We start from the raw sequence: 15,050 nt of genomic DNA, 5'->3' as shown, positions 1-15,050 counted from the left end.
GTCTGTGGTCTTTCTTGAATTCTGGTGCTAGTACTTGGTTTTAGCCATGCATTAAGAGGTCTGCTACCCTTAGCTGCTTCCTGGCGCTCCTTCTCCTTCCTTTTCTGTATCCTTTCTTTTTTTGGCATTGTGCTGCAGGCATAATCAACATGAATCAAGTTTAAATACAGATGGTAATATTCCTAACAGATAACCTACATCTTATATCCCCAGAATGCTGAAATTATTATTACTATTAATAATAATAATAATCATACTTGCCAACCTTGAGACCTCCGATTTCAGGAGGTGGGGGGAGGGGTGGGCGTGGTCGGGGGCGTGGCTAAAACGGGAGGAGTATATTTACAGCTAGAATTCACCAAGTCAAGTATTTCATATATATATATATATATATATATATATAAAATACTTGACGTTCAGTGCATTCTAGCTATATATATATATATATATATATATATATATATATATATATATATATATATATATACGTATATATATATATTTATTTTATTATATATATATATAAATATAAATATATATATATATATATATATATATATATATATACATTTTATTTTTTATATATATATATATATATATATAAAAAATAAATACTTGAATTTCAGTGTTCATTTATTTACACGTATACACACACATAACACTCATCTACTCATTGTTGAGTTAAGGGTTGAATTGTCCATCCTTGTTCTATTCTCTGTCACTATTTTTCTAACCATGCTGAACACCCTCTCTGATGATGCATTGATGTGTGGCACGCACAAAAGTGCTTTCATCAAATGCACTAGATGGCAGTATTTTCCTGTTTAAGAGTGTCACAACATTGCTGTTTACGGCAGACGAACTGCTTTACGGTATACAAAAACGTGACTGCTCTTGTTGTGTGTTGTTGCCGCGCTGGGACGTTAATGAAACTGCCTAACAATAAACCCACATAAGAAACCAAGAACTCGCCCTCCATCATTCTACAGTTATAACGTGATTGGGCAGGTATGCTGGTTATATTGTGGGTTAGCGGACTCAGGTCCTCATGGACCTGAGTCCGCCTCAATTTCGGGAGATTTTCGGGAGAAAATTTGTCCCGGGAGGTTTTCGGGAGAGGTGCTGAATTTCGGGAGTCTCCCGGAAAATCCGGGAGGGTTGGCAAGTATGATAATAATAGTTATTATTATTATTATTATCATTATCATTCTTCTTCTTATTGTTATTATTATCATTATTATTATAATTATTTTGTTAACCCCCACAGTAATAGCAAAGTCACAATAAACTTTATATCTAAACCTCTACTGTGAGAGAAACGTGATCCGCCGTAAACACAGTGCATTTTATTTTGAAAATTAACCCGGTGTTTTATTTTGTATTTTGTACACTACTTCCTGTCCCGCACGATCCGCTCTGCTCTGTGCGGAATTGATGTGCCGTGCTCAATTGATGTGCCGTGCTCAATTGATGTGCCGTGCTCCGACGTCCGGCAAAAACAGAAGCTGACACATTGAATAATAGAATAATACAGTTTTTTATGAAATATTACCCATATTAGATGCTGAATAAGTGGACGGCGACTAGACCATAACTCACAGGTTCAAGTTGCTCCACTGTCACGTCTCCTCAGGGGCGCAGTTGGCTCTCTCTCCTCTCACTTACTCACTCACTCGCCCTCTCTCTCTCTCTGGCGGAAGCGGCAGGCTCAAACAACCCGGTATTACAAGAAAACGTGGAGTTTTTGTACCGCTGTTTTTTTTTTGTTTGGTTTTTTTTTTACATCCCTGACAGAAATTTATTAATGTTGTTCAAAGAAAAAAAAAAAACACAGGCAGAGGGCACTTTTTAAGACGAGACAAAAAAGGGCAGGGGCTCAAGCACCCATAGGGCCCTATGTGTGCACGTGCAAGAAAACAAAATATACATTTTTGGGTTATGTTATATTTACCAAATTTGCAAAATCCTCCACCAAAAATATTTTTCTTAGTGTAATATTTGATGTGAAGTAATCGGAACCTTGGATAGGTCAGAAATTCATAATAACATTGATTTTGATTCAATATTATGTTTTGAGCAATGACAGTTTGAAAGAAAAAAAAACCAGCTTTGTTTTATTAGTCAACATTGCAACTTTTTCTAAATTACATTTAACCTTTAAGCTTTTTTATTTCACTTTTGTTATGTTTTTGTTTATTTTAATAGTATTTTTAGAATGTGCCGTGGGCCTTTAAAACATTAGCTGTGGGCCGCAAATGGCCTCCGGGGCACACTCTTGACACCCCTGCTATAGATAATAAAAGATTAAATCTGATAAATCTATGGATAAAAAGCAGAGCCTGGCGACGCATGCGCATTTATCATAACTCTCTCGCTCTCTCTGTCTCTGCCCCTCCCTCACGAATGCTGCTGCGTGCACAATTTGTTTTGTTTTTAACCCCTTTTTAACCCTGAACGTACATTGAAAATACACGCAACCCTAACTCAAAATGCCGGACATTTGAGGCATTTGAGAAACTCCGCCCTGACAACTCCGCAAAAGAGGACGTGTCCGGTGAAAAGAGGACGTATGGTCAGTCTATCGTTGCCCGATAGCTGCTAGCATGCCGTGTGTTGTGCCTCAGTGTGCATTGTTTACACAACGCACGTTACGCTACTTAATATGTCCGTGTGGAAACTCGTTCGGTACACCTTCGAACCGAACCGGAACCCCCGTACCGGAACGGTTCAATACAAATACACGTACCGTTACACCCCTAATATATAGGGGTGTAATATATATATGTATGTATGTATGTATGTACAGCCCGGCCCCCGGCCAAATTGTTTTAACCCAATGCGGCCCCCGAGTCAAAAACACAGTCTTAATGCGATGTTGTAAAAAAAAAAGAATGATAAAGAAGAATGGGTAAAAATGTCAGTCAGTAAAATGAAGTGTCAGGAATGAACATCAACATAATGCTCAAAATGTTATGTAATCATATTTATTAGTACAAACAAGTATTTTAGGTGTAAAGAACAATGCAGAAACATCCAGTGTTTCATCCAAGTAATAAGCAAATATATATAAATTAGGGCTGTCGAGTGATTTAAAAAAAAAAATCAGATTAATCACACTCTTGAACTGTGATTAGTCATGATTAATGACAGGTTATTTGCTCCCATAAATACATTTTACTTAAGAAAACTCATTGATATTTGGATACAAGTGTAATTTGGTACTCTGAATGTCATACAGGAATGTTTTTTAAATGTTTTACTGAACTTCCAGTCATTGACTTGCTTAAAAACTTGATGATGGTATTCATAGTAAAAATTACTGGCAAGTGCACATTTTGAAAGTATTTGCAATACTATAACAAACTAGGTTCAGATGTACAGTATATATATATATATATATATATCTTTACAAAATGTTTAATCAATCCAACAAAATAATAGACAATAATACAATAATAATAAAATTCTAAACCAAACCCAGCCTCGCAACATTTTGAATAGCAATCAACAGAGTAATTGAGAGGGCACACAAGCATGACTCAAAACAATCCAAAGTATCCATCCCCCATCCATTTTCTACCGCTTGTCCCTTTTGGGGTCGCGGGGGGTGCTTAGGCCTATCTCAACTGCATTCGGGCCGAAGGCGGGTTACACCCTGGACAAGTCGCCACCTCATCACAAGGCCAACACAGATAGACAGACAACACTCATATTCACACTCTAGGGCCAATTTAGTGTTGCCAATCAACCTATCCCCAGGTGCATGTCTTTGGAGGTGGGAGGAAGCCGGAGTACCCGGAGGAAGCCGGAGTACCCGGAGGAAACCCACGCAGTCACGGGGAGAACATGCAAACTCCACACAGAAAGATCTCGAGCCCGCGTTTGAACTCAGGACTACTCAGGACCTTCATATTGTGAGGCACATGCACTAACCCCTGTTCCACCGTGCTGCCCCAATCCAAAGTAGTAAAACAAAAATGAATAACATCAACAACAATATCAATATTAATAAGAATTCCAACATAACAGTGATTAAAAATCCCTCATTTACATTGTCATCATAGCCATTCATATAAAAACTAATTAAAAAAATTAACAATAGTGTCACAGTGGCTTACACAGTGGCAACACATTGTGTCCAATATTTACCACAAGGCTAAAAAGAAGTCATATTTTAGGTTCATTAAATAGTTCAAACAAATGTATTATTATATATATATATATATATATATATATACTGTATGTAATAGTTATATATATATATTTCAAGATATAACTCGGTAGAAAATAGATGGATGGATGGACTCTTTATCTAAACTAGATGCAGTTTTTTTTCTACCGATATCCTCTCCATAGCTCGTGTATACCAGTCAGTATGAGTTGGACTATCAAGATCTATTCATTTTTTTAATATTACCATTTTTATTATGATGCATATTGAAAGAAATGCATTTTTATTCTTTAATGACACGTTACTAAATTGATGCAGATCACCAAGAACACAAGTTTGCAGTGTCATTGGGATGTTTATATTTATGAATATAATTGCTTCTTTTGTTGTTTTAAACCATAACTCTTTTATTCTTCGACAGTCCCACAATAAATTAACAAGAGTTTGCTCAGCTGCACAACACTTTATACATAACTTGCTATCTACTATGCCAATTTTAAAAAGCTGAGTGGATGTAAAATACAATCTATTCAAGATTTTAAATTGACTCAGCTTATTTTTAATGCTTCTAAAGGGATAAATGGCATTTTTCTAAATATAACTCCATGATATGTCTCTTTCATCTAAAATGTCGATTATCCATTTTCTAACACATGCATCATTTGCATTCCTAGTATGATGTTCATTTATTATTTCATAATTTTTTATTTATATTTTTAATTGTATCCTGATTAAAAAGTGTATCTTCCAGTTCATGGCTATTAAAAATCATACTTTCAGAGGATATGCATTTATTTACAGAGTGTTTTAAAGAGGTAGCATTTCAAAAATTATTTCTGGGTATACTATATTGTTCAACTAATTCATTGAACGGTTTAAAGGAGTTTACATGAATAATATGATGAGGTTTAGTAATACCTCTATCATTCAATCACATTTTTATTAATAATGATGTTAGGATTGTACCAAAGAGGTTAATTCACAGATGTGACTGGGCTGATTCCAAGTATTTTCTGACACAAGTCTTAGAATGCTAAAAGTGGCTTCTATTGGGCTCTGCCTCAATGTATTGGGTATTTTTTCAATGTAACGTGGACTCCCCACATCAATGTCCATATTCATTAACAGATTTTTTTCTATGTTGATCCAGTCCTTGTCTGTAGAAGAATGGAATAAGTGGCTTGCTCGTTCACAACCAAAGGAGACATAATAATGTAAAACATTTGGTAATTGAGGTCCTCCCTTATCTTTTGGACTAGACAATCTTAAATATGAACATTTAGCCTTCTTTCCACACCATATAAATTGTGATATCTATTTTCTTAAACCATCTTTTATTAATTAGGACAGGGATCATTTTCGATATTTCGATTTTTAAAGGGGAACATTATCACAATTTCAGAAGGGTTAAAACCATTAAAAATCAGTTCCCAGTGGCTTATTTTATTTTTCGAAGTTTTTTTCAAAATTTTACCCATCCCGCAATATCCTTAAAAAAAGCTTCAAAGTGCCTGATTTTAACCATCGTTATATACACCCGCCCATTTTCCTGTGACGTCACATAGTGAAGCCAACTCAAACAAACATGGCGCATAGAACAAACAGCAAGCTATAGCGACATTCGCTCGGATTCAGACTCGGATTTCAGCGGCTTAAGCGATTCAACAGATTACGCATGTATTGAAACGGATGGTTGTAGTGTGGAGGCAGGTAGCGAAAACGAAATTGAAGAAGAAACTGAAGCTATTGAGCCATATCGGTTTGAACCGTATGCAAGCGAAACCGACGAAAACGACACGACAGCCAGCGACACGGGAGAAAGCGAGGACGAATTCGGCGATCGCCTTCTAACCAACGATTGGTATGTGTTTGTTTGGCATTAAAGGAAACTAACAACTATGAACTAGGTTTACAGCATATGAAATACATTTGGCAACAACATGCACTTTGAGAGTGCAGACAGCCCAATTTTCATCAATTAATATATTCTGTAGACATACCCTCATGTCAGCAGGCCAGGGAAGCTAGGGGCGATATTCTTCTCTTGATCATCTTCGGTGGCATAAGGGACTGTGTGAGCCAAGACATCCAGGGGGTTTAGCTCGCTCGTCTGCGGGAACAAACTGCCGCCATTGCTTGCCGTGCTACTGAGGTCCTTTGTCCCTGAATTGCTCACACACTCCGGCAGATTCAATGGCGGTCTGGCGGCAGATTTCTTTGACTTTATTGTTGGAAATGCATCTGCTTTGAGTGTCGCAGGATATCCACACATTCTTGCCATCTCTGTCGTAGCATAGCTTTCGTCGGTAAAGTGTGCGGAACAAACGTCCAATTTCTTGCCACTTTCGCATCTTTGGGCCACTGGTGCAACTTGAATCCGTCCCTGTTCGTGTTGTTACACCCTCCGACAACACACCGACGAGGCATGATGTCTCCAAGGTACGGAAAACAGTCGAAAAAACGGAAAATAACAGAGCTGATTTGACTCTGTGTTTGAGAAAATGGCGGATTGCTTCCTGATGTGACGTCACGTTGTGACGTCATCGCTCCGAGAGCGAATACTAGAAAGGCGTTTAATTCGCCAAAATTCACCCATTTAGAGTTCGGAAATCGGTTAAAAAAATATATGGTCTTTTTTCTGCAACATCAAGGTATATATTGACGCTTACATAGGTCTGGTGATAATGTTCCCCTTTAACTGTTGGCAGTATACTAATTTTTACTATGTTCACCCGACCCCAAAGGGATATTTGGAGACGTGACCACCGTTCCAATTTGGATTCTTTATTACATGTTAAGATCCGTTACCCGGGTCATTGCATGATTTATGTTTAGTAGATTCCTATGCTTTAGTCTGTTTCCTGGGTGCACCTTGTTTACTATTGGTTTCCATGGGCACTGATTCCCCTCACCTGTCTTTGATTAGTAATTAGTGTTCCCACCAGGTGTTTTGGTTAATCACTCCCCTTTCTGTCACCCAGCACTGGTTGCTGGGTCAATGCTCGCTATATGCAACATTTACGTTTCTCCTGGTTTTTCACCTCGCCCTAGTGTTTTTTCTGCACACTAGTATTCCTCCCTGTTCACCCTTGATGACATTTTGTTTTTTTGGCTCCAAGCTTTTTTTGCGTCCGAACGTTTGTATTTTTTGTCCTGCCAGTAATAATTAAAGAGTCAACCCTACCTGCACGCTGCTCCTGCTTGTCTCTCTGCATTGGAGGGAACACGACCCTCGCCGCTATGCGTTCCAATCTTAACATGATATCTTAAATGTATAAAGATTTGGTGTAATATGCGTCCTAGATATGAGTTCTGCCTCTTTACATTTAATTTTAGAATTCTGAACTTGCGATTTCTTCCAATGTTTATTAAGTGGTACTATTTCACATTTTTCCCAATTTAATTTTACACTGATATACAGCCATATTCAGTAAAGTTAATGTCAAAGTTAAAGTACCAATGAATGTCACACATTCTCTGCATTTGACCCATCACCCTTGATCAACCCCTGGGAGTTGAGGGGAACAGTGAGCAGCGGCGGTGGCCTCGCCCGGGAATCATTTTTGGTGATTTAACCCCTAATTCCAACCCTTGGTGCTGAGTGCCAAGCAGGGAGGTAATGGGTCCCATTTGTATAGTCTTTGGTATGACTCGGCCGGGGTTTGAACTCACAACCTACCGATCTTACAGTATATTAATAAATAATGTAATAAAGACACCCACAAACAACTTTACTGAGTGCACCATTTGCATTTACTCTTCCTTAGTTTAACCAGTTGTTTAAACAAACAAGCTTATTTACTTTTTCAGATGACAGCGCTGATCTTTTTTTGTTGACGGTAGTTGGCGACATGAATGACATCTTATTAGGTCTTCACAGATGTTACGTGGCCTACATGTGGTGGCTGTCCATTTAGAAAAAGCATATTGTTCAACTTATCTGTGGTTAACACAGGTAACTTAGCCAGCATAGTTTGTTGTCCTCTCATTGCTGTCCATGTAGCATTTATGGTAGCGGCACCATCCTCACGTTCATGTTTCGCTTTAAGATGGTACTTTAAACTTGATGTGCGCCGATGATAGGAAAGTTTGTCGCTACAATACAAACTCATTACCTCAGTTTTATCTAAACATTTTTTGGATTTTGTTTTGAAGGGTGCTGAGCACATCGCTCTATCATCACACTGCCGTGTGATATGATCACTGCTTTTACAATGCGTGCTACCTCCTGGCGGTCAAAACAAACACTGATTAATCTTCATTCATTTATAATAACGCTTTTTTAAATTTTTATTAAACTCATGCGTTAATGTAGACAGCCTTAGTATGTGCGTGCGTGCGTACATATATATTTTATTTATTTATTTTTTTTTTTTTACATATACAAACCCCGTTTCCATATGAGTTGGGAAATTGTGTTAAATGTAAATATAAACGGAATACAATGATTTGCAAATCATTTTCAACCCATATTCAGTTGAATATGCTACAAAGACAACATATTTGATGTTCAAACTGATAAACATTTCTTTTTTTGCAAATAATCATTAACTTTAGAATTTGATGCCAGCAACACGTGACAATGAAGTTGGGAAAGGTGGCAATAAATACTGATAAAGTTGAGGAATGCTCATCAAACACTTATTTGGAACATTCCACAGGTGTGCAGGCTAATTGGGAACAGGTGGGTGCCATGATTGGGTATAAAAACAGCTTCCCAAAAAATGCTCAGTCTTTCACAAGAAAGGATGGGGCGAGGTACACCCCTTTGTCCACAACTGCGTGAGTAAATAGTCAAACAGTTTAAGAACAACGTTTCTCAAAGTGCAATTGCAAGAAAGTTAAGGATTTCAACATCTACGGTCCATAATATCATCAAAAGGTTCAGAGAATCTGGAGAAATCACTCCACGTAAGCGGCATGGCCGGAAACCAACATTGAATGACCGTGACCTTCGATCCCTCAGACGGCACTGTATCAAAAACCAAAATCAATCTCTAAAGGATATCACCACATGGGCTCAGGAACACTTCAGAAAACCACTGTCACTAAATACAGTTCGTCGCTACATCTGTAAGTGCAAGTTAAAGCTCTACTATGCAAAGCGAAAGCCATTTATCAACAACATCCAGAAACGCCGCCGGCTTCTCTGAGCCCGAGATCATCTAAGATGGAGTGATGCAAAGTGGAAAAGTGTTCTGTGGTCTGACGAGTCCACATTTCAAATTGTTTTTGGAAATGTTCGACATCGTGTCATCCGGACCAAAGGGGAAGCGAACCATCCAGACTGTTATCGACGCAAAGTTCAAAAGCCAGCATCTGTGATGGTATGGGGGTCCAGTACTGCCCAAAGCATGGGTAACTTACACATCTGTGAAGGCACCATTAATGCTGAAAGGTGCATACAGGTTTTGGAACAACATATGCTGCCATCTAAGCGCCGTCTTTTTCATGGACGCTCCTGCTTATTTCAGCAAGACAATGCCAAGCCACATTCAGCACGTGTTACAACAGCGTGGCTTTGTAAAAAAAGAGTGCGGGCACTTTCCTGGCTCGCCTGCAGTCCAGACCTGTCTCCCATCGAAAATGTGTGGCACATTATGAAGTGTAAAATACGACAGCGGAGACCCCGGACTGTTGAACAATTGAAGCTCTACATAAAACAAGAATGGGAAAGAATTACACTTTCAAAGCTTCAACAATTAGTTTCCTCAGTTCCCAATCGTTTATTGAGTGTTGTTAAAAGAAAAGGTGATGTAACACAGTGGTGAACATGCCCTTTCCCAACTACTTTGGCACGTGTTGCAGCCATGAAATTCTAAGTTAATTATTATTTGCAAAAAAAAAATAAAGTTTATGAGTTTGAACATCAAATATCTTGTCTTTGTAGTGCATTCAATTGAATATGGGTTGAAAAGGATTTGCAAATCATTGTATTCCGTTTATATTTACATCTAACACAATTTCCCAACTCATATGGAAATGGGGTTTGTACATTATACACTTGTATATTTTTACATATACAGCAGGTGATGTTTTCCTTTGAAGGTTTGCATGAGCTTGTGCCGCTGCCATGACAGGGTTTTTTTTATACAGAGGAAAACTAACAATGCAGTCAATACTAGAAGCAATTGTAAGACTAAATTGAGTCAAATGTTTGTTTCTATGAGAGGCACACAGGCATGGAAAACACAAACTTTGAACAAAACTACAAAACCTAAAAAGTGTTAAAGACACACCAGTCCTGTACTTGATTACCTTTATGCTGACTTATTTAATACCCAGTATTTACTGTAAGTGATTTTGTAAGTATGTCTGATTATGATGTCTGTTTTTATTGTTCAACTGATGAAATTTAGCTATTGTAGCTCATTCTGACATACTTACTGCAATGCTTTTGTTCATATGTTCATCAATATGCACTGTCCTCAAATAAAGTTATTCAATGAGTAAGAATAATAAACAATATATTTATTCTCCTTCCTATCAGTGGGGAGTCGGCAGTATTGAGTTTTGTCAACTGGTTGACGCTGAGTGGAGCTGAGCAGTCAGGACTCAGAGGACCATCCATGGAAAACCAGGAAGCCAAACAGGCCGCAATCCACTGCATTAAGGTTCTGAATACAATTCATGTAATTTGAGTATTGTTTAATGTTGATCTCTGCATTTGCTGTTGATATTTGTCTTCAAATAAACCTAGCTAAAATGTATTGAATGGTAATAATCAAGTACAGTGGTACTTTGACTTTCATTAGTAATCATTTTCAAAAGGTTTGGGGTGTACAACTATTCAATGTCCGATACAATATCGGTATTTGATCCTTGAGTATTGGCCAATACCAATATTGATCCAGTTTAATCGACTCAGTGGATTTGTGGTTAGAGTGTCCCCCCTGAGATCGGTAGGTCGTGAGTTCAAACCCTGGCTGAGTCATACCAAAGACTATAAAAATGGGACTCATTACCTCCCTGCTTGGCACTCAGCATCAAGATTTGGAATTGGGGGTTAAATCACCCAAATGCTGCTTACTGCTCCCAGGGGGTAGAACAAGGGGATGGGTCAAATGCAGAGAGTAATTTCACCACACTTACTGTGTGTGACTATCACAAAACGCCATTCTGCGAAATGATAGAAAGACAGACTAGTTTGTTACTGCTTGACCCCAGTTGTGAAGGCAGGAGTAAAAAAAAGTTCAAATAATAAAAATTACAAAATATAACGGTGGTACGTCAACCAAGGATCAACATGTCTAAGCACTGAGACACTGAGAGACACTGGAATAATAAACTAAAAGCAGATAGATTGGATAGTAAGCAGTATGAGTGAAAAATAGAAAAACAGTTGGTCCATCCATGTGTAGCGATCGCATAGAGGAAATAACCGGCATCTCAGCTAATAAAGGGTGGAGACTAGGGTTGTACCGGTAACAATAATTTGGTACCGGTACCAAAATGTATATCGATACTTTTCCAAATAAAGGGAAATATAAATAATGTCAATATTGGCTTTACTTTAACAGAAAATATTACAATACATTACACATATGTTTCCTATTGCACTCAAAGAACAATTTTAGAAGGTTAAAATATAAATTAAAAGGCATTAAACACATTGGGCTTTTCTTCTTGCACTCAAATAATAATTTACAATTTTCCATATTACATATAGTCTGCCATAATCAAGGATTAGATTTGAATAAAAAGCTTGATTGACATTATATTGAATGCTTCGTGATTTATAGTTGCCACTCATGGTCTGTGCTTTAAGAAAAATACAATTTTTAGTAAATACTAAAAACAAAACTATAGATAAATGTACACAAATAAGCCAGGTAGCAGGTAAAACAGACATTGTTAAAGATAAAACACAAATTGTAGCAATTAGTTACAAAATTCTGTCATTTCACTTGCATTAGTTGATGCTAGTTGGGTGGTTTTAACTCCGCTAATATTTGGCATCAAACCAAGCAGCTGTGTGCATGTCTACATGTGCACAACAGGGAGCTAGTTAACTCATGAGAGTAGGGTATGTGTGTTTGTTTGCGAGAATGGCAACGTGTTGACTGAATGACGTCAGTAAGTGAGTGGGCAAGTAAAGAGAGAGAGAGAGGGAGCACATGCACTGCGCAGTAGACGTACGGGTCAGGTCGTGTCCTGCAAAACTAATAATAAAGCAACCAGATAGTCACAAATCGGCAGCCTTAAATTCTGACTGGAAAGCAAAGCTGAGCAGAGCCATTGCCGGGTAAAGTTAATGGTGTTACCCCCGACGAAAACATTGACCTGGAAGGAACGTCTGCCCTGTGCTCCTCGGCTACGGTCTGCCCTGGAGCCGAACAGCAGGACAGGTGTGACAACTACATTACCTGTCAATCTTTATAACTCTTTGTGCAGATCTGAATGCTTATTATTTAAATGTTTACCTAAGTTTGAAGCAACGGTGGTAATACTAATCGCCACGTTTGGCGAGGCGTGTTTTAAAGCAGAACTTGCAGCGCAGTGCCTCCCTGTTTAAAGAGTCACATTTATTGTCAGTTTTGAAGCCCAAATACCTCCATATTGTGCTTCACGCACCCTCTTTGATAACCAGTAGAATTTTTTGACATTCTTCCCCACCACAATGTTATTGCTTGTATGCACTTTGTGTATGCGTTTTGACACATCAACATCATGCACCTTGGCTCTGTAATCACCGCCACACAGCGGCATTTGGATGACCAGTGTTGGGTTAGTTACTGAAAACCAGTAACTAGTTACAGTTACTAGTTACTTTATTTCAAAAGTAACTCAGTTACTAACTCAGTTACTTACACCAAAAAGTAATGCGTTACTGTGAAAAGTAACTATTTAGTTACTTCTTTTTTTCTTCTTTTTTTTTTTAAAGCTCCCATTAATGCCCTTTTTGCCTTCATTTCAGTACTGTTATTGCACTGGAGAATAATACAATCTGTTGATCAACTTGACATACATTTTTATTTTCCTTTTAACATAATTAATGAAAAACAGTGCAACATAAAAAGGCATTCCTCCTTTCTTTAAACTTGGACCAATGACCATGAATAAAAAACAAGTTAAAGTGCAACATAAGAAGGCACATCATCTTCCTTGAAACATAAAGCCTGACATCTGGAGTGATGCTGCTGTCTTCCACACTTGGAGCCATGGATTGTAGAATACTTGTTTTCAGTGGCAGGATCATTGACACAGATGGTGAAGTTTCAGTGCTCAGTAGAGATGTAACACTTTTGAGGGGTTTAAGCACCTGGAGGACCTCACCTGCCACTCTCACATCATCATCAGACAGGGTGACATTTGTCTTCAGGGTGTTGTGGGTCAATGCAGAGTATATAGCTGCCTGCTGCTCCAACATATCATAAGTGGAGTTCCACCTCGTTGGGACATCATGTATGAGCAGGCAGCTTTAGCATTTATTGCTTTGTCTTAAGCACATGAGCAGCTGTTGTGCTTGGGTGGAAGTAAGAAACCTTCCTGATCCTCCCAAAGAGGCGCTCCATCCTATTGACTGAGATTCCCTTCTGTGATGCCAAATTCACTACATGTGCAAAGCACCTATCTGTGGTCCCAGTCCTGCCTCATTCACTGTAATTATTTGATTTTTGGCATTATCACGTGTGACTGGGATATCTTTATCTTCCATTCCTCCACTGCTTGTGTCTGTACCTGCGCAAGGTGACTCTCGTAGAGGGGGCGTGTCTTCTCATCTCCCAGTCTGCTGTGATGAAGTGAGCGCTTATAGTTCCCCTTGACGTCCACCCGTCTGTCATGAGCGCAACAGATGATGCTCGGGATAGTTCATCCACAACTTTGTTCTTCTCCTGCTCATAAAGATCTGGCACAATCTTATTGCTGAAGTAGGTGCGCGACGGGATGTCGTAACGTGGCTCAAGCACGTTCAGCATGTGTTTAAAACCCTCGTTTTGCACAACCGAGTCTGCACTTATAAACACACCGAATCAATGGCGGGGGCGTTCAAGCTCCTCCGTTACTCCGCTCGCCATGACCACGCTGTGTGTGGACTGAACGTGCCAACAACTTTTTTCCCCACACCCACACACACATAGACCGCGCCTCTTTTCTTCTCTCCGGCTTGTGACAGAGGAAGATTCAGAAGAACGACACCGCAGCGCTTCTGTTTCTAGCCGATACTACATCAAAAGTAACGTAAAATAACGCAGTAACGCATCATGTAGTAACGGTAACTAAATTACTGAATAAAAAAAAATAACGCGTTAGATTACTAGTTACCGCCGAAACTAACGGCGTTACAGTAACGCGTTACTTTGTAACGCGTTAGTCCCAACACTGTGGATGACAGAGCGGTACCGGTATTATATAAGGTAGTATAGTACCGATTTCAATTAGTTAGTTAGTTAGTATTGCGGTACTTTATTAGTACAACCCTAGTGGAAACCAATCCGCATCAAATGTGTCCAGTTGGCGTAGAATGAATGAGAAAAGGTGGGGCGTAATAAAACCGAGATACCACAATGGTAAATTTATATTTCCTCATTGATGCTTGACTTGAACATGTCTTTGTAGCAATGTGACCCAGAGAAGATGATCACAGAGAGCAAGTTCCTCCAGCTGGAGTCTTTACAAGAACTAATGAAGGTATTTTCTCAAATGATATCCCACTGAAAAGAAATAATTTGTTTTTGTGAGAAAGCTTAATTGATATAACGTGTGTGTGTGCGTGTGTGCACGCGTGTTGGGCAGGCGTTAATATCAGTCACTCCTGATGAAGAGACATACAATGAAGAAGATGCTGCCTTCTGCTTAGAGATGTTACTTCGTATGGTGATGGAGAACCGGTAAGTACAACACAACCCACAGTCGTTGCTGTGTGTGCGTGCTCTAA

At 38.8% G+C, this 15,050-nt stretch overlaps 1 protein-coding gene across 4 annotated transcripts in view; it reads left to right on the top strand.

The window, feature by feature from the left end:
• Positions 1–15,050, top strand: part of gbf1 (golgi brefeldin A resistant guanine nucleotide exchange factor 1) — a 227,515-nt gene that overhangs the window by 197,453 nt on the left and 15,012 nt on the right. For all 4 annotated transcript variants that reach the window (XM_061963809.1, XM_061963834.1, XM_061963827.1 and 1 more), the window contains exons 26-28: positions 10,662–10,785; positions 14,732–14,803; positions 14,909–15,003. In XM_061963809.1, coding sequence (XP_061819793.1) covers positions 10,662–10,785; positions 14,732–14,803; positions 14,909–15,003 — 291 coding nt within the window. The remainder of the gene's footprint in view (positions 1–10,661; positions 10,786–14,731; positions 14,804–14,908; positions 15,004–15,050) is intronic.

The sequence above is a fragment of the Nerophis lumbriciformis genome, linkage group LG02, assembly GCF_033978685.3.
Source record: "Nerophis lumbriciformis linkage group LG02, RoL_Nlum_v2.1, whole genome shotgun sequence".
Taxonomy (NCBI): Eukaryota; Metazoa; Chordata; class Actinopteri; order Syngnathiformes; family Syngnathidae; genus Nerophis; species Nerophis lumbriciformis.
This window is presented reverse-complemented; position numbering and strand designations above follow the sequence as displayed.